We start from the raw sequence: 22,880 nt of genomic DNA, 5'->3' as shown, positions 1-22,880 counted from the left end.
TGTATTTTACATTTTGTGAAATTGCTAGTGTTCAACTGTGTTTTGGATGCACATAAATTGAAGGAATGGGCAAACAGCTGATGCTGATCCAGAGCCAGCATCTGAAGATATTTATATTTACAGGGAATTTATTTGCAGGCTAGGTATGGATACTGATGTGCCAGAGAAGTGGAAAAGCTGTTTTGTTAAGCCAGCACTATAAAATAATTTATCCTGTGAGATCCTGCCATCTCATAGTGGGTTTAATCACTGTGTTTTGTTACACAATTCCTTTAGTTCCATCCATTTTCTAATCTCTTTATCCAGTACAGGGGAGCTGGAGCCTATCCCAGTAAACAATGGACACAAGGCAGAATACACCCAGAATACATCACAAGGCAGACAAACACACACACCAGGGCCAGTATTCCCATAAGCCAATTAACTGACCAGTATGTAGGTACAGTACCCGTAGAGTACCTGGAGAAAACCCACTTAAACCCAGAGTGAACATGCAAACCCCACACATACTGTACCCCAGGAATTGAACCTGGGGCTCCAGCACTGCAGGATAGCAATGCTAACCACTGTGCTACCATTAGAAACGGATGGATAGCTTAGTTATCTTTCTAGTTCAAAGATTTCCATGCATAATTTAATTTTGAAAGCCACTGAGACATCTGGTGCTACTGTAGTATTTATGAAAAAAACTGACAAAAAGCATGCTAAACACTGCTACCCTGTTCCTTAGTTAATACTGTAGTGCCATGCGGGGCGCTTTAGCATGTGAACGCAAGGCGGGCTGAGAAGAGCGCCTGGGAGCGGGACTACGGGACTGTATATAGTGGGGCGGAGACTGTGAGACAGCCTCTTCCCTTCGGGTGTGTGTGTGTGTTAGTGAAGGTGCAGCACTGTAACCCCTGTCCCTGTGTGTGTACCTTTCCCGGTTCAATTGAATACATAAATGTGTTGTTCAACCCCATTCCCATGTCCCATGCCTGCTCCATTCCGTACCGAAACCTTAGTCGTTAAAATACATTTAATTGTTATAAACAGTTAAGACTGTTTTTAATTGTGAAAGCAAAATTTTTTTAATGTATTTTACCCTAATTTGTCTTTACCAATTTTGTATTTTACTTCTTTTCCAATACGTACATTTGAACAATGACATGTATTTCAAATATTGAACTAAATTAGACATAACATTCAGAAATACAATCGAGAATAGTTTTGTATTTGTTTTGATGAAACTTTGCTAAAATTTATAAAAACCTAAAGGCGAGTAAAATCTATAATCTTTCCACATCATGTCATTAGGAAGTACAATAAGCTCCTGCTTTCTTTAACAATGGTTTAAAAAGTAGATATAATTGGTGAGAAAGTAGCTGTCCTTAATGATGATTAAAGGAAAAGAAGTCAAAAGAAATGATTTACGTTGCTTAATTTTAAAAACTAAATTATAAAAACAGACGCTGGAGACGGCTCATTCTGTATGACAGCTCCGCGTAAAAAGTGTGCAGTGTTGTATATTTCTAGGAGGGATGGGGTTTGTTTAGTTTTATTATCATTTTCTTTTAAGTTGGATTTGTAAAGTATATAGGGGTTGTGAGTTTTTATGCAGTTTAGGCTTCACATTATTATTGTTTATTATTTTTATTTTATGTGTTGTTATGCTTAAAACCCTGGTTGTTGTTTTTTTTCTTCAAATGGGAATGTTGTTTTTCTCAACATATTTACAAACAACAATAATAAAATCTCCAGTTCACTTACTTCAGTGTTGGTAATTTACTTTGGGATTAATAAACCATTTGAAGAAAAACAACAACATTATAACTAACTAAAAATAACTCGAAGAAGATGACTTCTAATAAAAAATGTAATAATACTGAACATGTGAAGCAATTTTTATTATGGTTTAAAGTCAAAGTCTTTCTTTCTTTTTCCCTTTTCATTGTAGCTCCATGTGTCTCCCTGTTTCCCTTCCTGACAATTTCTTCTCATCTTTCTTTTTCCTTCTGGAACCCAAATTTTAAAGCAGCAGTTATCTTCATCATCCTCATCCATGGACATTCTGAGATGTATAATAACATGATGTTGTATATTACTGTTGAGCTAGGTGTTGAATATGATTTTTTTCTTTGTGTTTATGAAATTCAAGTGTTTTAAACGTTTAATTAAAAAGTAACTTACAGCGGAAGTTTCCAAATTGATCACGAGGAAGAAAAATCACCCGTTTTGTGCGCATAAAAAAGGTTTTTTTAGCTAAACCCTTTTTTTATAGCTTTTAAAGTCATGCAATTCATAAGTTAGGCAGGGACACGTCATTGTTTCATTGTCATTGTTTCTTATGTGTAAAAAGTGTGCAGTGTTGTATATTTTTGGGAGGGATGGGGTTTGTTTAGTTTCATTATCGTTTTCTTTTTTCTTTTTAATGGGATTTGTACAGTATATACTGTAGGGGTTGTGTGTGTGTATGCTGTTTTACTGCTTAACATTATTATTTTTATTATTTTATTTTATGTTTCGTTATGCTTAAAACCCTGGTTGATGCTTTTTTCTTCAAATGGGAATGTTGTTTTTCTCAACATATCTACAAACAACAGTAACAAAATCTCCAGTTCACTTACTGAAGTGTTGGTAATTTACATTGGGATTAATAAACCTTTTGAAGAAAACAACATATAACCCCATAACTAACTAAACATAAATATAAGAAGATGATGAAGAAAGATGTGAAGACGGGGGTTTGTATTTAATCTTTTCTGTAGGGGGTTTAGACTTCCAAGTCACAAGCAGGGGTTTATGGCAGGAAAGGGGGTTAACTGATAAGGAGTGCAGATGCCAGCTAGGAACCCCCCTGGGTGTAATGTTAAACTGACCATTTGCCCAGAACATCATAAACTGGCCAAATACCATGAACCCCCCTCTTTACCATCAGACCGAGTGACGTCAGAAACGGAGAAGAAAACTGTATATAACCCAAAAGTTTGTAACAATACGGCGAACAATACTTCGGTTTTGTTGTTTCTTGCGGGAAACAAGACTTCGGCTTTATTGTTCCTTGCATGCAATAAACTCATCTGTTTCACTTCATCTCGGGATCAAGAACCTTGTTTCTTCTGTTACAACAAATTTGGCGTAGTCGGCGGATGCTCCAGAAGGCGCAGAACTTCCCATCGGCAGGAGAGACGGTCAGCGCGCACATAACTAAGAGGTAAGGACTCCTCTTTTATTTAAAAGTCCCGACTCTCTCTGACCGATTGGGAAATCTCTGCTCCCTGCGAGAATCGCCCGAGATGACGGAGTAAACGTGAGTTTCTGAATTCCTCTGGCCCGGGGAAGGCACCGGTGTATGTAATGGGTTGTTTGCTGTAAGCCCAGAATTTGGTCTGGCAGGGGTTCCGCGGTATTGTGTACAGGCGTTCGAAGCTGGTGTATGCCTTAATTGCGCGTGGAGTTTTGAACGGGTTTTGGACCCTTACCGTGAAGTCAGGACTGGTGTGGGTCTTAATTGCACCCGGAGTTCTGAGGGTCAGAACTGGTTTGGGTCTTAGTTGCACCCGGAGTTCTGATGCTCTGAATCGGTGTGGGCCTTGATTGCGCCCGGGGTTCTAGAGCAAGTGGTGCATTAAATGCACGTAGTTCAGGACTGGTGTGGGTCTTAGTTGCACCCGGAGTTCTGAAGGTCAGGACTGGTGTGGGTCTTAATTGCACCCGGAGTTCTGTGGCTCGGGATCGGTGTGGGCCTTAATTGCGCCCGGGGTTCTGGAGCTGAGTGGTGTATTAAATGCACGTATAATCCAGGATTGGTGTGGGCTTTAATTACGCCCGGGGTCCTGAGATTAGCTACGCCTTGATCGTGCACAGATTGGCGTGGCGTGGTTTTTTTTTGTTTTAAAGGAAACAGGAGTAGAAGAGATATATGTATGTATGTTTTTGGTGTTTTCCTTGTTTGTGAAATACATATACACACGCACGACACTAACATAAACACACCTCATAATAAAAGAGCAAAGCATTAAGTAGCAGGATTTAAAGGACGTTGAGACCCGAGAATCGCCCTGATTGAGCTCAGTGCGTAAGTCCACCCCGGGGCAAAAGCAGCGATGCTGGCGTTCTGGGGATGGTGAATTACTGATCAAGAAAGGGGGTTTTCGAGGTCTCGTTTCTTACCTGTGAACAGTGCGGTGTAAATCCTCTCTAAAGTCTCTGAGAGGTATTTAGATCTGGAGGTAACAGACGCCCTTAGCTGAATGAGTGCAGTAATGCACAGGTTTTTCCAAGTGAAAACATCCCCCTACTGAATGAGCTGTTACCTCACACACGACAAAAGTAAATCTTAAAGAAACCAAACATGTGTGCTAATTGGGTGTTTGAGAAAGTGGTGGAAGTATCTGATTACATATCAGAAAAGTGTAAATTGACTGAAAGGGAAGAGAAATATAGGAAGAAGCTGAGTCTGTCAGAAGGAGTTTGGGGCGAAGATGCCTGTAAAAAAGCGTACGAACATTGGAACAAAAACAAAGATTTAGCTGCAGCCCTGGTGATCGGCCGACACCTGAGGTGGCAGATTAGCATGAAGGAGAAATCAGAATGGGATAGAAAAGAGAAGGAGTTCACAGAAAAAATAAAAGCGTTAAATGAGAGGAAAGATAATTTATTCGCGGCAAAAGAGGTACTAGAAAAAAAACTAAAAGAGGCAGTACAGGAGAATGAGAAATTAAAGAAGGAATTAACTCCTGATCACGCTGCACTGGTTAATGTGTTACAGCCGGCGACTAAGTTATATCCTGCTCTCCCACAGGGGAACAAACAGGCAGGAAACGAAAATAATTGGGATCAATTCCCTCAGTGGCCATATGGAGAAGGGGGGTCTGATTGGGATAACACTTGGTATGAGTGTGATAAAGACGGATCAGGGTCTCCCCTGTTAGAGGGAGGGCGCCCGCAGGTCTGTACTCTCACTCGAAGTGGGAAAGGACTTGATGTAGCAGGGGCTGGTGCCGTTGATGACAGCGCCACTCTAACTCCGTCTCGCACCCCTCCGAGGGGGTCAGTTCTCGCACCTACCTTCCCTGAACCCCCAATACGATCAAATCCAAAACCGGAGGATATTGACCGGTGGGCTAGAGAAGTACCGCACCCAAAATTAGGGATGCAGCGAACCTGGAGTGCGCTTCAGGAATTAAAAGATACTTATGGTATCTCCCCCCTGACTGCCGCTATGATCCTCAGAAGGACAGGGGAAAAGCGTGTCGGAGAACTTAAACAATTGTGTGAGGATAACGGCAGGGGAGGGCGATGGGAATGGGTTTGGCGATGGCTTAAACAAAATTATCCACCAAAGACAGATTGGAAAAAGATATCTGCGTGTCAGCAAAAAGAAAGCGAGGATGTGGCTGACTTCACTGACCGCTTCGTCACACTCTGGCTGGAATGCTCAGGACTGAGTGACGAAGAGGATGTGAATAGCGACGCCTCTGCTGTAATTAAACAAATTTATTTGGGCGGTCTTAAGCCTGATATAGCCAAAGCCCTTCAGTTAAAAGAGCCCGAAATAGGGCAGGATACGACTAAACAATTTGAGGAAATAGTTAAAATGGCACGGCAAATCGAGAGAAATATGTATGCTAAGGTGCGGGCAATACAAACAGGGTGGACACCCCCCATACTGAAGGGTGGAGCTGGCCCTGACACCCGACTAAATCCAAAAAGCGAAATTACAACTCGGTGCCATTATTGTAAAAATTTCGGACATTGGCAAAAGAATTGCAAAAAGCGATTAGCCAGTGAGGGCAGGTTTGGAAGATACCGAGATCCCCCTTTCAATCCCTCGAATCGAGAGGGGCAAACAAACCTGTTGTCACAATTACAGGATCTGAGCGAAGCAGACAAACGCGCTATCAGGGAGCTTTTAAACTAGGACTCCCCCTAGTGGCCTCCCTACGCCTATCTCAGGAACTGAGTGAAAAAGAGCTCAAATTACAATGCACGATTAATGGGATTCAAATGTCACTTTTATGGGACACTGGGGCTCAATTATCGTGTTTATCTGAACAGTCAGCCAAACGGTGTGGTGTCATGTTCACAGGGAAGGAGCTGGAGGCCACTGGTGTAGGGGGTAATAGAATAACACTCAGAGAAACTCAAGAACTCAAGATTAGACTAGGAGATGGGGAGGTAACATTTAATGCTGTCATGTGGGTAGGATCTACCCCAGATCTGTTGGGATGGGATGCTCTGAAATACCTACAAGGGGTTACATTAACCGTACATGAAGAGAGGGTGGAGGTAAACATCTGGTCCCTCCAAAAAGACGAACTAAAAGGGCATCCAATTTGGACTATGGATAAGGACGAATGCGGGCTTCTGGATATGGAACCCGCCACATTTACTGGGAAATCCCCGCCATACACAAAGCCATATAAAATCAACAAAGAGGCGGAGGAAGGGGTTCGACCAGTAATACAAAAACTATTGACTCAAGGCATTGTACGAAAAACACATAGTACAAGCAACAGTCCAATATGGCCCGTAAAGAAAGCCAGCGGAGCATGGCGATTCACAGTTGATTACTCAAAAGCTAATCAACACATCAACCGTCTCACCCCCTTAGTAGCAGACCCCTCTGCTATTTTTCAACTACTGACCCCTGAGCACCAGGTGTTTTCAGTAATTGACATGGCTAATGGGTTCTGGTCTGTTCCTCTACACCCAGAGGTACAAGATTGGTTCGCCTTTGTTGTAGATGGAGAACAATATACTTGGACCAGGTTACCACAGGGGTTTCATAACAGCCCCACCGTGTATCACATGGCACTTCGGAGGCATCTCCGGGAGCTGCCTCAAGTGTCCTCCGTCGTTATCCAATATGTGGATGATATTTTAATCGCGTCTCCTGACGAGGAAACCCACAAGAAGGACCTCCAAATTATTCTCGACCATTTGGTTAAAAAAGGACACAAGGCTAGTTATAGCAAAGCACAGTTATGCCTAGACACCGTAATTTACTTGGGACAAAAGATTAGTCAGGGAAAAAGGGAATTGACAGAAGATCGGGCCCAGGCAATCCGAACACACCCTAGTCCCAATACGGTGAGAGAGCTCCGATCATTTCTGGGTCTGTGCAATTTCAATAGAAATTGGGTTGATGCTTTTTCTGAAAGGGCCAAACCACTTACAGACCTATTAAAGGGGGGAGGGAGGTCCCTTGATCCTATTGCTTGGAGTCCTGAAGCTGAACATGCTTTTAATGATTTAAAACAAGCTCTGTTACAGGCTCCTGCATTGGGGTTTCCTCAGACAGATCAACCATTCTACCTCTACGTAAGTGAAAAGAATGGATTTTGGACAGCTGTACTAACACAGGAACATGGGGGTAGGTACCGCCCGGTAGGGTATTACTCTGGATCCTTGGACGAGGTAGCCAGGGGCTGGGGACCATGTCTACGAGCCGTTCAGGCCGTCTGTCTAGCAGTACAGGCAGTCAATAACATAGTGCTAGATCAACAACTGATTGTTCGATGCCCACATGCGGTACACACCCTCATGTCCCTGAATCGGGTCAGTCAGGTTAATGCGATACGATGGAGCAAGTGGCAGGTCTTGTTAGAGGCTCCAAATATTACCATTGAACGTGAAGGAGCTCTTAATCCAGCCACATTGTTACCTGACCCATCAGAAGCCTACATGTTAGAACACAGCTGTGATGTTTGGGCAATGGGAGAAGATGAGGGCATCAAAATAGCCGAGCAACCACTAAGGAATGAAGACCTCATCCTTTTCACTGATGGAACTTCATTCATAAATTCTAGTGGGGAGAGGAAAGCGGGTTGGGCTGTGACTACAGAACATGATATCCAATGTGGGGGAAGATTTGAGGTACCCACGTCAGCACAGCGAGCTGAACTGAAAGCTTTGGTGGAAGCCTGTAAATTAGCAAAAGGCAAGACCACCACAATATACACAGACTCACGATACGCATTTGGAGTATGCCATGATTTTGGAAGGTTATGGAGTAATAGGGATTTTTTAACCTCTGCTGGCACTCCGGTAAAGAATGCAGATCTGGTGTCTGAGCTGCTTGCGGCTCTCCAACTCCCAAAGCAGGTAGCTGTAGTCAAATGTAAGGGCCACAGCAGAGAGGACACTCCCGAGGCCAGGGGCAATAAGCTAGCAGACTGGACAGCACGTCAAGCTGCCCTGGGGCAATGGGAGGAGTGGGCTATAGAAAAACCTCTTCAGATTATTTCAGTTTGCACAGTGAACATACAGGCACTCCGGACGGAACAGCTCAGCGAGCTCCAGGCCCAGGCTCCAAGGATTGAGAAATGGACCTGGATGGAACGCAATGTGGGGCTGCAGAAGGATGGGACCTGGAGGTGCCAGCGTACGGGCAGACCCGCCTGTCCCAAGCAACTAATGCCCTACCTGGCACAACAAATACACTCCACAGGGCACCCAGGCGTTAGCCAAATGACTCGACGCTTTGCTCAGAGCTGGGTGGGCACAGGCTTCACACCCTTCGCAGCTGATGTGGTACAACGCTGTGGAGAGTGCCAAAAAGCCTCTGGAGCACCGCCGGTTCGGGCTCCTAATCTTCGACGTCCTGCACCCGAGGGGCCCTTTAGACACTGGCAAATAGACTATTGTTCACTGCCACCCTGTAAAGGGAAAACAGGCCTCCTAGTGATGGTGGACCAGTTTTCTAGATGGGTGGAGGCTGTCCCTGTCAAACGAGAGACTGCGCAGACAACTGCCAAATATCTCGTGACAGAAGTAATTCCCCGATGGGGACTCCCGTGTCGCATAGACTCAGACCAGGGCACACATTTTACTGGAAAAGTGTGTCAGGTGGTGGCAGACCTACTAGGGATCAAATGGGACTTGCATTGCCCTCATCACCCGCAGTCCTCCGGCATGGTGGAACGGGTGAACCGGACTTTGAAAGCTAAATTGACAAAGTACCACTTGGGAGGGATCCCCTGGGTGGATGCATTGCCCGCCGTACTGTGCAGCATCCGGGCTGGGACAAATCGAATAGTGGGGCTGAGCCCGTTTGAGGTGATCACGGGGCGTCCCATGAGACTGAGTGACTCTCCAGGACATGACAGAGTAGGCTTGAGTATACTAACTGATTCTCTGTTACAGTATTGCAAGTTGCTGACAGAGGCCACCCAAGGAGCCCGTGAGCAGGTCCTGGAGGCGTGGGGACCACCACCTGAAGGAGGGCACGACCTCATCCCAGGAGAGTGGGTGTGGATCAGGAAATTTCCTTCACAGGTTCTCCAGCCCAGGTGGGACGGACCCTACCAGATCCTGTTGACAACCGAGTCTGCGGTTCGAGTGGAAGGAAAAGATCGCTGGATCCACGCGTCACACTGCCGACGAGCCTCATCCCCGGACCCAGAATGAAAACATTTCTGTCAATAATGATAATTGTTGCTGTAGAACTATGTTCCGCAGGGATTAATGATCATCTCTCCCACGAAGGAGAACATGGAATTAATTCCTTTTTAGGCCTCTCCTATCTGACAGCTAAGAAAACCAACCAAAGTGCCTGCTGGGTGTGTGCCGCATTACCCAAATATGTACAGGGAGGACTTCCTATGGGGGCCATTCCTTGGCGTCTCGAGGAAGTCATAGGCATGATCATTTGGAGGGATAATTTAGGAGATTTTAATATGACAAACTATGGGGGTTGCCATAACACGACTTTAACCTGCACAACATTACAGTATCTACAGGAGCGAGGCTTAGAGCCCACGAGTTTCACAGGCTCTTACGCTCCTAAATATAACAGAAGCCATACACCACCATACCTGACTCTAAATAAGGAACGTGAGGGAAACATATGCTTTCAGCACACTAATGGTCTGCACTTGGTTGGATGGAGTCGTTGCAACCTTACCATCGCTGCAAATATATCCACCTCTACCTTCCAAATTCCAGGATGGGATCGGCACACCCCACAATTCGGTATAAGTTTCTTATTTTCAGAGGCATGGGGAGCGCCAAACGGAACATATTTCATTTGTGGAAAACGAGCCTACCCATGGTTGCCAGCCCAGTGGTCTGGCTCATGTTATTTAGGATATGTGGTTCCTCATATCCGTGTTCAAACCCACACCCCCTTCGGACCTAACCACAGACCACAAAGAAAATTGGCTGATTGGGAATATTATTTAGGTATAATATTTCCACAAGCCGGCATGAACTTTCTGAGTCGAGAGTTAATTCAAATGGCTTCGACTTTAGAAGAATTAGCAAATTCTACCTCATCTAGTCTGAAGGCTGTTAATGATGAGATGGTAGCCCTCAGAACAGTGGCCATGCAGAACCGACTAGCTTTAGATTATGTACTGGCGGCCCAAGGAGGAACTTGTGCAGTAATTGGCACTGAATGCTGCACATATATCCCTGATAATTCTGAGCACATCTCAGATCTGGCCCAACACATTTACAATGAGGGACAGAAATATCAGGACTATTATACTGAAAATTGGGGAATTGGATCTTGGGTAAAGTCTGTGTTTGGGGCCTGGGGCGGAACTTTTTTACAGTGTTTATTTGTAGGAATAGTATTGTTTATATGTGTAATTGTAATCATCACGTGCACAAAAACATGTATCACATCTTGCCATAACCGTGGAACGAACAATGTCATGGCAATACATACCTGTTCGCCAAGAAAGGAAAGATCTGCCCTGACATTGTATGTATAAAAATAGGCTACACTGACGTATGCCATATTTTATAAGGGGGGAATGAAGAAAGATGTGAAGACGGGGGTTTGTATTTAATCTTTTCTGTAGGGGGTTTAGACTTCCAAGTCACAAGCAGGGGTTTATGGCAGGAAAGGGGGTTAACTGATAAGGAGTGCAGATGCCAGCTAGGAACCCCCCTGGGTGTAATGTTAAACTGACCATTTGCCCAGAACATCATAAACTGGCCAAATACCATGAACCCCCCTCTTTACCATCAGACCGAGTGACGTCAGAAACGGAGAAGAAAACTGTATATAACCCAAAAGTTTGTAACAATACGGCGAACAATACTTCGGTTTTGTTGTTTCTTGCGGGAAACAAGACTTCGGCTTTATTGTTCCTTGCATGCAATAAACTCATCTGTTTCACTTCATCTCGGGATCAAGAACCTTGTTTCTTCTGTTACAACAATGACATATAATAAATGTGAAGCAATTTTTATTTTGGTTAAAAGTCAAAGTCTTTCTTTCTGTTCCCCTTTTCATTGTAGCTCCACGTGTCTCCCTGTTTCCCAACTGTCTCCCTTCCTGACAGTTTTCTTCTCATCTTTCTTCTTCCTTCTGGACCCCAAACTTGAAGCAGCTGTTGTCTTCGTCATCTTCATCCATGGACACTCTGAGATGGATAATGCCATAATGTTTTATATTACTGCTGAGCTGGGTGTTGTAGTGAAGACTTGGAAAGAAGGATGTGGATGAGCTGTGCAGATGTTCAGCTGTGCTCCTGTCTTTTTGTCTGCAGGATGTCATGGTGTGAACTAACAGAGAGATGTTGTGAAGATCTGGCCTCTGTTCTTCAGTCTCAACACTCCAGTCTGACAGAGCTGGATCTGAGTTTCAATAACCTGGGGGATTCAGGAGTGAAACTGCTGTCTGCAGCTCTGAGGGATCCCAACTGTAAATTAACAAAACTGAAGTAAGTGAACACTGATTTCTTTGTTTTTTATTGTTTTATTTAGGTATGCTGAGACACAGAATATTGCCATTTTCACATGCATTAGAAAAGAAACACCTAGGAAGAACAGAACAAAAAAGAAGGGGGGCACCTAGAAATACAAAAAACTGCTACGCAATCTTATACAAGTTCTTGTTTGTGGCTTCTTTGTTAATATCTCATTACTGAGAGACACGACATGCAACCTTTCCCATTTTACCCATCCTTTTTTACACATGTATATGTTGTGGTTCATTTATAATTCTGTGGATAATATTCTTCATGAGATTTCATTCATAGAGTCCGTCTTCATTTGAACACAAGGTCAGTCCAGCTTTAACCATCTTCCAGTGATTTATTTCATGGCTGCAGTTCTGACAGTTCTAAACAAGTATCTTTCTGCCTCTGAAGGCCGTTCATCTGGTGTTTGTCCCAGAAGAAAAATGACTCCTAATGAGGATTTTGTTTTATATTTCTTCAAGAAGCTTTCCCCAATTTATTTTCATACCAAAAAATGTTTACAATATGCCAGGTTTTCCTTGCAATTCTTCCAACTGTTTGTGCTCCCAAATTTATAATATTTGGCTTGTACTGTAGTTGGTGTTTCTTCCAATATTGAATATGAACTTTTTACTCATATTCTTCCATGAATGTGAATTGGTGGATTTATGCAGATTTGAATGGGTTTTAGAGTCTTCAATTGCTGTGGAAAGGCCAACCTCCTTTTCTCACCTGCGTCTTACTCTTGTATTCCTCCTGTATTTTCTGATATTTTATATACATCTGAAAGGATGTAGCTGTGGAAATAAGTTAGGTATGCAAAATTTACCAATTTGTTAACCTCTCATCTTAGAGTCTCATTTACTTCTTCTCAGCTTTGATTTGTGTCCCCCCAGTGTTTTCTCCTCTCTCTGTGTGCTTTGACCTTGCCTGTTCGTCTTGGACTGATTCCTGTGCTTTGAACCCTGCATGTGTATGTGCTTTGACTCTCCTTCAGACTCTCCCTGGTGCTTTCATCAGTTCCTCTCAGCTCAACCCCTGCCCTTTTGATCTTTCGCCTGCCTGCCCTGCTTGCTTCCAGCAGAACAAAGCAAAGCATTATGAAAGTAAATTCTGCAATTTAAATACAGTAATCCCATAGAAAATAATTTGTATTGTGAAATAAATAAAGAAATAGTAATTTTGAGGGGTGTAGCAGAGGTAGTTTGAACACGGTGACATCATCGCCCTCCCTGTGCGTAGCAGGGACCTCAGCCGCCTGGGTTGAGGGAGGTCTCTTTTAGCTCATCCGGATGGTTCCCTGTTGCGTTATGCCGGAGACCCGGGTTTGCGCCCCAGGTGTTGCAGGACAAACCGGCGGGGTGGAGTGGCAGGGGGCAGGAGCCTGTGTGGAACCGCGATGGTCACGGTAGCATGGGACCCTGACTTTAAACCACACAAAATAGACATTCTAGTAATGGTCATTGAGAGGCATAAGGAAGGTCTGGAACAAAACAGAAATCCTGGAAGTACCTTCATTCTTGCTGTCTTCATCCTTCTCAAGAATGAGACAGGCAGCAGTTTCCATCTATTGAAGTTTTGCTTAACCTGATTTTCTAGCACCTCTTAGATACATTTGAATGTGTTTTATAGGTTTCTGGGTATTAAAATAGCTTAACATTTTATCTTATCCCAATCCTATTGTAAATTAAAAAAAATGTTTACCTCCAGGGATATAGATTCCCTAGTAACAGTGCTTCAGAATTTCTTTTGTTTCCTATTTTGAAAAGTTGCTGTAGTCTGTGATTACATCTGTGAGAACAGGAAAAGATGTTGAATTTCTGCTGTATATACTAACATCATCTTTATTAAGAGCCTGATTGTACCCTTCTGTTGTCTTATACTCTGAGAGAATAAATCACTGGTGACAAGCATCTCCTCGTCTTCTTCCCCTGTATGAATTAAAGCTCTTTAACAGAATACCATCAGCCTGTTCTTGTGCATTTGGTTGTTTTTACATTGTATGTAGCTAAGCTATAAAACCATTGTGAAAACCAAATTCCCTACAAGTTTCAAATACAAAAGGCTGTAATACCCTGTCAAATGGAAACATGTTTTTTTCATTCCAGTTTTTGTGTTTAAAGATACAATTTAGTTTAGCCCAGCAAGACCTCCAGCCAAATAGTCAATTTCCACCTGGAATGATGTCCCCTCAAACAGTTTATAATAACTCTGCAATTACAAAATGTAATTATACACTAGAAGTATACAGTATACAGTAGAAGTCTTAGATTTCTTATACTGTATGACTTACTGTGTCCTCTCACCAGGCAGAAATATGCAGGATGAAAAAATCCCTGGTTTTTAAAAGATCAACTTTTCAAGTTGTAGCCTTGTCAGCCAGCTGAAAAAGCTTGTACATGTTACCATATGTGTACTAGCTTGGATAAAACATCGAGACAAATTGAAAATATAAAATAAATCAACATAAGTTCTGTGAATACAGGACCCGGATTGATAATGTTTACATACCCAAAATTATTATTTAAAAGTATTAAAAGCTATTCTAGTTATTGCTATATTACTATATAACCCCCCCCCCCCCCCCCCCCAGTGTGTTGGGTATATTGTGTTATGTATTGCCTTGTAATTTGCACTATCTGCACTTTGCACTATGTGTATCCTGTTTACAATGTCTACTGTATGTCACCCCACAATCTGTATGTATTCTAATGCCCCAGTATAGTGACAGGGAGGCTATACTGTAAACAGGCTCTCTCCTTTGAATGAGATGTAAAACCAAGGTCTGTCTGTGGTCATTAAAATACCAGGATGTTTCTCGAAAAGAGTAGGGTTATTACCCTGGCATCTTGGCCAAATTTCCCATTGGACTTTACCTATCATAGCCTCCTAATACTCCCCATCTATGAAATGGCTTCATCACCCTGTTCTCCTCCTCACTGAGAGCTGGTGTGTTGTGAGCGTACTGGTGCATCATCCAGATAGAGGTTGTATATTGGTGGTGGTGAAGGGGATCCCCATTATCTGTAAAGAGCTTTGAGTGGAGTGTCCAGAAAAGTGATATAAGTGTAAGCAATTCTTATTAATTATAGGTATTCCTGTAACATCACCTGCCAATAACTTTGCACATTAAGATGTGTCCTTCTTCATATACACTTACACCACGTACATATACTGTCCGTAGTGTAGTGTACGTGTATACTGTATGTACACTTTCATCAGTGTTATGTCAGCATGTCCAATCTTTCCAAGGACATAATATATAGTCACAAGTAATAGGTTTATTCCATGCTGAAAAAAAGAAGAAAGAGAACACAACGTTTCGGCCATGGAGCCTTCTTCAGGTGTGAGAGAGACAAGGCAGTAGGCAAAGGTAATGTAGCGGGAGAACAAAGGCTGGGAGGGAGGAGGAGTGAGAGGCGGGAGCAGGGGACAGAAAGAGAGGCCAATCAAGAGGTGTGAAGTCAGAATAGGTGTAGAGAGGTGTGAAATGAAACTTCCAATGAATGGAGAAAATTTAAAAGAACAGTAGTCTGTCGTTAAGAGAAAGGAGAAGGTGTGATCCTAGCTGCAGAATCATTTTGGTTTCGGTAGTCTTTCTGATGTGTGATTTCGGAAAACAGTCTTTGAGAACACAGACGGAGAGATTAGAGGGGTCGTGGCCATCAGAGGTGAAATGAGAAACAATGGGCTTGGAGAGATCTTTAATCTTCACAGCAAGCAGGCCATACAGTATTGAAAAAAAGAACAATCTGCCAACCAACTAAAACACACTCATATTCATTTTCAAGTTTTGGCTTCTTGTTCGCTTACATCGACTAGTGAGCAGGAAGGGCCAGTTTTATGTCACAATCCTCGCAAACTCTTGCTCTTGCCAGGGGTGAGACCAGCAGATTCTCGTCTTCCTTCACCAACATGGCAACCATTCAGTACTTTCACTTTGTTCATGATTTTGCAGAATTTTGCAATACTACTTTGATACCAAGAGTTAAAATCCTGTCTGAGAGCTTGGGACCTCTGAGTGAGGTGTGGATCAATATTGCAGGTGGGGTCATGATTTTGATTAGGAGCAAGTGGGAATTAAATAGAAAGAAAGGTTCCACTCAGTGCTCTATATTCAGACGCATCTTTCTACAGTCTTCTTCATCCCACTGTGTCTCACCTTCCCCGTAATAAAACTGTGATGAGAGATATAAGATGCCTGATCTTGTGAGAAAAGCTTCCCCTCTCATTTCTGTGTCTCGCAGGTTTAAACTTGCTCCTCACTCTCTTGTTCCTCTTTAACTTTGTCTCTTTCTTTCCCTTGTCTGTTCTCCATCAGTCTCAATCACGGTCTTCACAGCAGTAATGCCAGCTAGACCCTTTTCTGTAGTGCTTCAACAGTGTGGACAGTGTTGCACACACCTTTCCCCAAAACTTTAAAACTCTAAAATATCAGTGCTTTCCCATACTATAGGAGAGAGTGTGCCTGTGACTCCCTGTGAACACAGTGTGCACTTTGGGGAATCAGTAATATGCATTTAAACTGACTCCGAGACAATAGATGTGTCCTAGGAATTAAGTTAAAAAGGATCAACTGGTGATTGGGATTTCTCAAAGCAAAATTTAGATCACTCCAAATAGTGTCCAATGAGAAGTGTATCCATGAGAGACACATCAATTTCCAGCTGTTATAGATCCTTAAGGATTTATATCAGGATCTAAGTAACAAAGAGTAACATTAGGACACTATTCACTAAGCTGTGTCCCCTGCATCTATTATCTTACATAAGGGGTGACCCAGAGCTCCATGTCCCAGGTAACCCCATAAAAACACACAGCAGAGGGAAGTAACAAAGAATGAAAAAAAATGTATATTATCCCTAACAATGGCAGATGCAAATGTTATTTCCCTTATTCAACAATTGAAGAAAAAGAAACAGGCATCCATCAGATAAAATACAAGTTTTGATGAAAAACTGGACAGTGTGAGCCCCATGTAGTCTGATTTTAATATGTCTTTCCACTAGGCACCACACTGTAATTGGGTACAAAACAATGGGGTTTGATTGTCATTCTTTAAAAGTCAATTTTCTAAAGTTGTAGCTCATGAAAATACCCAGATTTTTTTCCAGTGCTTTTCCAGTGCTACTCCAGTGTCTTCTACTGAAACTGGGGGAACAAAGACAGCACATTCTGCATGAAGGTTTTATAAAGCCAGGTCCATGGGTCTCAAAACCTTTTCAAAATCTAAAATTATACAGATACTTATGGGCAGTTATAGACACACAGTCATAGTTTTATAAGCAAATAGTAAAAGAGATGTTATCTTCTGGCAGCTCAGTTATAAATTTCTTAAAGATCAGAGTTTGCAATCCACTTTGTAGTTTTTTTTCTTTGTAGTCCAATTTCTTCCAATATGTGGCCTTTTTGAGAGGTTTGAGGTGCCTGAAATGTATGAGCAATAAGTAGGCCTAGCACACAACCTCATTTCATACACCACAGCTGTCACACACCTGTCTCACTTTTTCTGTAAACTTAGTAGCCTTGATTTGTATTTCCATCAGTACAATTGGTGATGTTACTGAACTGACAAGGTTTTCTTAGCCTTTCAAAATAAAAAATAAAATTAAAATAAAATTATGAAAATGTCCATTATTATTATCGGTGAGCTACTGGCAGTGACACTGACAAGGCAGACCTGTGTTGTGTATACACAGAGTGGCATCAGAGTGAGGAGCCAGGGAGATTGTGTATTTGTTTTTTATAACGGACAGTGTGTTGAGTCTCAGCACGAGTGGGATGTGATGAAGAGAGACTCGGGGTTGTTAATGTGAGAGGTCTGAGTGGGGGAGTGAGTCTCTGGAGACTGTGTGTGTGTGACTTAGTCTGGTGGCTTCAAGTGAGGATGTCAGAGGCTGGAGGAGGACCTGGAAGTCGGAGTGCTGACTGGCCGTTAGGGGACCAGTGAGTGTCATGTGGGAGCAGGAGGCTCCAGATCAGGGAAAGAGCAGGAGGCTGCTTGTGGTGACTCGGAGCAGAGGGTGCTATCTCCCTGAAAGGGACCAGCCGGAGGGCGTGTGAGAGGTGAGGCTCAGTGAGTCCAGGAATCTGCGACAGAAGGGCTTGGCTCGGTGAGGGACCTACATTATGATCTCAGAGGACATCAGACAGAAAGGCCAGTGGAGTCAGTGAGCTGGAGACTCGGGGCCTGAGAGTCTGTGAGACAGGGACCCAGAGGTCTCTGAGGATGAGTGCCCCATGCTCTGGTGCCATGATGAGGGGCCGAGTACATCACCACTCTTGAAGGAGAGAGCTTGCAAAAAATATGAAAATGTTCTCCAGCAGGCTGTGAGGGGTGTGTCTGGAGTGGTGGACAGGCCTGTTCATGGGGGTCACTACTACTGTGTTGTCACAGTACCATGGAGAAATGTGGTTAGTTTTCTAACCCGGAATCTATATCAATGGTTGTTATGGTCCTCATTTTTTTTCCCTAATTGTTTTCTCTTTTTTCTCTGGGTGCTGCCAATTAAAATATTAAGCAAATGAGGCATAAGCATTTAAAGGGGAAAATGAGACTGCAAAAGGGGGAATACTGAGAGATCGGAGACGGTGAATGAGGTTGGTTGAATGGTGTGTTATAGGGATGGGAGAAAGACATGTTGTGTGCTTTTCTTTTTTGCTTTTGGTTTGGTTAGTTAGTGTAGATGTAGTTAGTTTGTCGGGAGGGGGGGTCTTTTCTTTGTCTCTCCCTTCCCAATTGGAATACAAATGTGCACCTCTGCCTCCCTGTGTTTGTTTGGTATAATAAAGTTGATTTGTTTTCTCAAACATAATTGACTCTCTCTCACACATTATAATAGTAATTTTAACAGAACTAATGTACAGTACTCTATTGACATTGGAGTCCAACTGTATCAATATTAATGGTATTCAAGTGAAATGTACAGATGGATCCCATGTCTAAAGATTTCCCCTGAGTCAGACAAAGTCTGAGGCAGAATTCTGGTTCATACAGACTTGCTCTCTCTTGACCTGCTGTTTTGTACTTTAGTTCAGTTTCATGACTCATACAGTACAAAGTGGATGCAGTCACACGGTCGATTCCTCTGCCAAATTATGATTGAGATTGTTTATTGCTTCACATTTTGATTAGATAGATAGATACTTTATTGATCCCGTGAGGGAAATTGCAGATTATGTGTTGTTATAGTTATAACCTTGCTTGTTTTTGTTTAAATTGTTTATTTTCTTCAAAAGAGAATGTTGTTTTCCTCAACACATCTACAAATAACAATCAAAATCTCCACTTCTCTTTCTCTAGTGTTGTTAATTTACATTTTGTATGAATTCAATCATGTGAAGAATAACAACCAAAGCTATAACTTTAACAAAACGTCATAAAATGTGAAGCAATTTCTATTATGGTTAAAGGTCAAAGTCTCTTATTCTATTTCCCTATTCCAACCATTGTAGCTTCACGTGTCTCCCTGTTTCCCACTGTCTCCCTTCCTGGCAGTTTTTTCTAAGCTTTCTTCTTCTTTCTGGAACCCAAAATTTGATGCAGCAGTTATCTTCATCATCCTCATACATGGACACTCTGAGATGGATAATGCCATAATGTTTTATATTACTGCTGAGCTGAGTGTTGTAGTGAAGACTTGGAAAGAAGGATGTGGATGAGCTGCGCAGATGTTCAGCTGTGCTCCTGTCTTTTTGTCTGCAGGATGTCATGGTGTAGACTAACAGAGAGATGTTGTGAAGATCTGGCCTCTGTTCTTCAGTCTCAACACTCTAGTCCAGTGGTTCTCAAACTTTTTGGACCAAGTACCACCCCATAGGGTGGTTCTCATAGGAACCACATAAAATCTCAATGACCAACATGAGCGCATGCACTCACACTCACACACACATATAATAAAAATAGCACTAAGCACGTACCATTTCAGTGAGAGGGGTGAGCCAGATGTGAATTCATTGGTTGAGCCTTGATACAATTCATAACTTTGACAGCAGAGTCTAACAGATTTTAAATCCTCTGGCATTTTCTTGACAGCCAAGGCCTTGCGGTGGATGCTGCAGTGTGTCCACTTCATATCTGGAGCAACCTCTCTAATTAGTGCAACTACACCGCTGTATCTGCCTGTTATTGCTCTAGTACCGTCTGTAAAAACTGCAATGCATTTTTTCCAGTCGAGGCAATTCTCTTCAATATATTCATTCAGAAGCTGAAATATGTGCTCTCCTGTAGTTTTTGTTGGTAGCGGCTTACAGAACTGAAAGTCCTCATGGGACGTGCCCTCAAACTCATATCTAAAGTAAACGTGCAAATTGGCCAAATCAACTGCATCTACAGACTCATCTAATTGCTGTGAAAAGCATCTGCTCATTTTATTCATGTGCTCTTTCAGTGAACTTTTGACATAATCTGCAATATCAATAATTCTACAAGTGACTGTGTCATTTGAAAGGGTCAGCAGGTAGAGCTGTTTAGCAGCTTTTTCTCAACACATAATACGTGTTACGTCATGTCCCTGGAGAACTCACCGCCCTTAATCAACTCCTTCACATTCCAGTGCAGTTTCCAATTAACTAATCAGACACACCTTCTTCCACCTGCTACCTACACCAACCTGACGCACCACTCCTTGCTCAGTATTGGGTTTTACCTAGCTAGAGCTTCCTCGTTCCCCGTCTTCTGGATCTCGGCTTTGTTATTGTGGATTTACTGGTTTTTGACCCCGGCCTGACCTGACCCACGTTTTTGGGTAAACTCCTGCTAGTACTTTTGAGTTCAGAGGATTTTGCTAAGGGTCCTTCTTCTGCACCGTAACAATACGTGTCAGCTCTTTTGCCAACGGTAAACAAAGTTCTTCACAAAAAGTGTGGGTCTTACCTGCTTTAGCGATCCGCAAGCTTGCATTTTCCCCTTTTTCCGTTTCGGGAGTCCATCTCAGAAGTTAAAAGAAGGTTGGTATTTTTCTCAAATTAACCTAGAACAGTTTTTAAATATTTTTCTACTATCTATCACGCTTTCATGTGCTCACAAGATTGGATTGGCACTCACATTTTCCTACCTCCCTATTAGTTGAGATAACATTTTTTAAATACAATTGGTCACTTGCGTTCTTGGCACATATTCCTATACAATGGTATCGAATTACATAGTAGCTCTTGTGTCCACTCTAGTATTAGCGTGCGCTGTATCATAGTACGTAGGCTGCATATTTGACACATAAACACATTTTATTAAATTAGAAAATTATGAAGTTATTGTATTTATGAGCAACTAATTTCTTATTCTTTTAAACAGTGAGATTTCAGCTGCAAAAGATCGCACCAGAGACAGCACTAGCACTGCTTGCCATTGAAGTTCAGGAAAGGGTGAATTAAGCCATAATGCAATAATTCGGTGATCAGTAATAACAGTTTAAAATGTGCATAGATTAATGTAAACATGCTGGAAACTTCACAATTAAAGAGCTCTGTAGGACAAGGAACAAAAGATAGAGAAAACGTAAGCTTTTTAAGGGTGGAACTACAATTTGGTGTAAAAAATTAAGGCAAATTAAAATTTAGAACATAAAAAGTGTTAGTGATGTGCAGTAAATAAATACAAAAAAGCACATGAGCAAAATGTTTTAGAAATGGAGCTGGTGTTACTTTGAAATAAGCAAACAGAAAAAAGTCATGACCAGACATAGTGCAGAAGAGGGATGCAGGGACACTTGCAAAAGCTTAGATATACAAACAATCAGAGAAAGCTGTGATGTTACAGAAGAACATCTGAACCTGAAACAGATTCGGCAGAGAGTGAAGAGCTTGAATAATCAGGTGCATTTCTGGCAGGGTGAGTTTGGAGGTTTGATGGGATAAAGAGTCAGAAAATTAACTCACATGAAAAACAGAGTAACTTTATCAGAAAGCCTTATATGAATTAGTAGCAAACATGGTTTCATGGAAGGCGTCTTAAATAGTTGAGCATTCAGGTAGATTGCGAGGGGAAACGATTTTTAAATATATTGTGTTAAAACAAGTCAAGTTTTTTTTGGAACACATAAAATACATTTTTCCAAGAAAGTAATTTAGCATCTCACTAATGAAACCACTAAATAAAGACATGAATATAGAAATCTTAATCATTTTTATTCAGTGTTGGTAGCAGGATGAATTTAGGACTCAGCAGCTGTCAAGTTAAAATCAGTGTATATTTTGTCACTGTGTTGGTGGAAGATGGTAACAGTGAAAACTGTGAAAACAGTGAAATTTCGAAATGACTCATTTCGAGAAGGAGATTATAATTATAAATCTAACAGGATAGGGAAAGCACAGAAAATATGTACAGTTAGATTGATCAGATCAGTATGCAAAGCCATTTAACAAAAAGGGTGTGAGAAGAGTGACAAACCAGTATAGTTTAGATCTTTTTTTCTTAACCAGGGAAAATCTGATCATGTTTCCCTATAACAATAATAAAAAACTTTATTTTATGTAGTACATATCTAGGCATCTCAAAACAATATAGCAGGTGTAAAAATAGTTATAAGGGCCACAAATTACAAAGTAAATACATATAAGAAAGACAAGCAGTTAGAAGTGCTACCGAAGTTAGAAAATGAATCAGATACAGACACTAAAAAACAGCCTTTTTAAAAAGAAAGGTTTTGAGGTTAGATTTCAATGCACTCGGGGTGGGTGACTCTGATATCACTGGGGATACAAATCCAGAGCTCTGGGGTACAGCTAGAGAAGGTCCTGTCACCCACAGAATGTAGATGTTCTTGAGGACAGCTAGAAGACCAGAGTCAGACGAATGAAGATTGCAAGGTGGGAGTAGACAGATAATAAGCCAGACAGGTACTGAATGAGGATAAGGATTTTGAAATTTACTCAAAACCTGATAGGAAGCCAGTGCAAGGACTTGAAGATAGGCATAATGCAACCCGATCAGGATTCTGGCTCTCAAATTCTGAATATATTGGAGATTGCTCAGTGTGGATTTAATTTCCCCATTGAACAGGATGTGCAGTCATCAATTCTAGAAAAACAGGCTCTTCTGGTTTCTCTAGTTCCCTTTAAATAAACTAAATCAGTGAAATGTTCCACAATGCAGCTTTTTTTAATGCTACATGGCCGGTATTTACATACAGTATGATGATTGTGATTTAAACCAATTGATACAAGACATTTTAGGGAGCCTATCCCAACAAGCAACGGACGCAA

At 42.0% G+C, this 22,880-nt stretch overlaps 1 protein-coding gene across 17 annotated transcripts in view; it reads left to right on the top strand.

Moving 5' to 3' along the window:
* LOC148647083 (NACHT, LRR and PYD domains-containing protein 3-like) overlaps positions 1 to 22,880 on the top strand; it is a 1,669,284-nt gene that overhangs the window by 504,180 nt on the left and 1,142,224 nt on the right. For 12 of the 17 annotated variants that reach the window (XM_088609298.1, XM_088609311.1, XM_088609306.1 and 9 more), the window contains one exon: positions 11,487 to 11,660. The exons of the other annotated variants lie outside the window; for them this stretch is intronic. In XM_088609298.1, coding sequence (XP_088465424.1) covers positions 11,487 to 11,660 — 174 coding nt within the window. The remainder of the gene's footprint in view (positions 1 to 11,486; positions 11,661 to 22,880) is intronic. 17 annotated transcript variants of the gene reach the window in all.

Source organism: Lepisosteus platostomus, chromosome 16, assembly GCF_059453375.1.
Source record: "Lepisosteus platostomus isolate fLepPlt1 chromosome 16, fLepPlt1.hap1, whole genome shotgun sequence".
NCBI classification, from domain to species: Eukaryota; Metazoa; Chordata; class Actinopteri; order Semionotiformes; family Lepisosteidae; genus Lepisosteus; species Lepisosteus platostomus.
The sequence above is the reverse complement of the archived record's forward strand: the minus strand, read 5'-3'. Positions and strand labels throughout refer to the sequence as shown.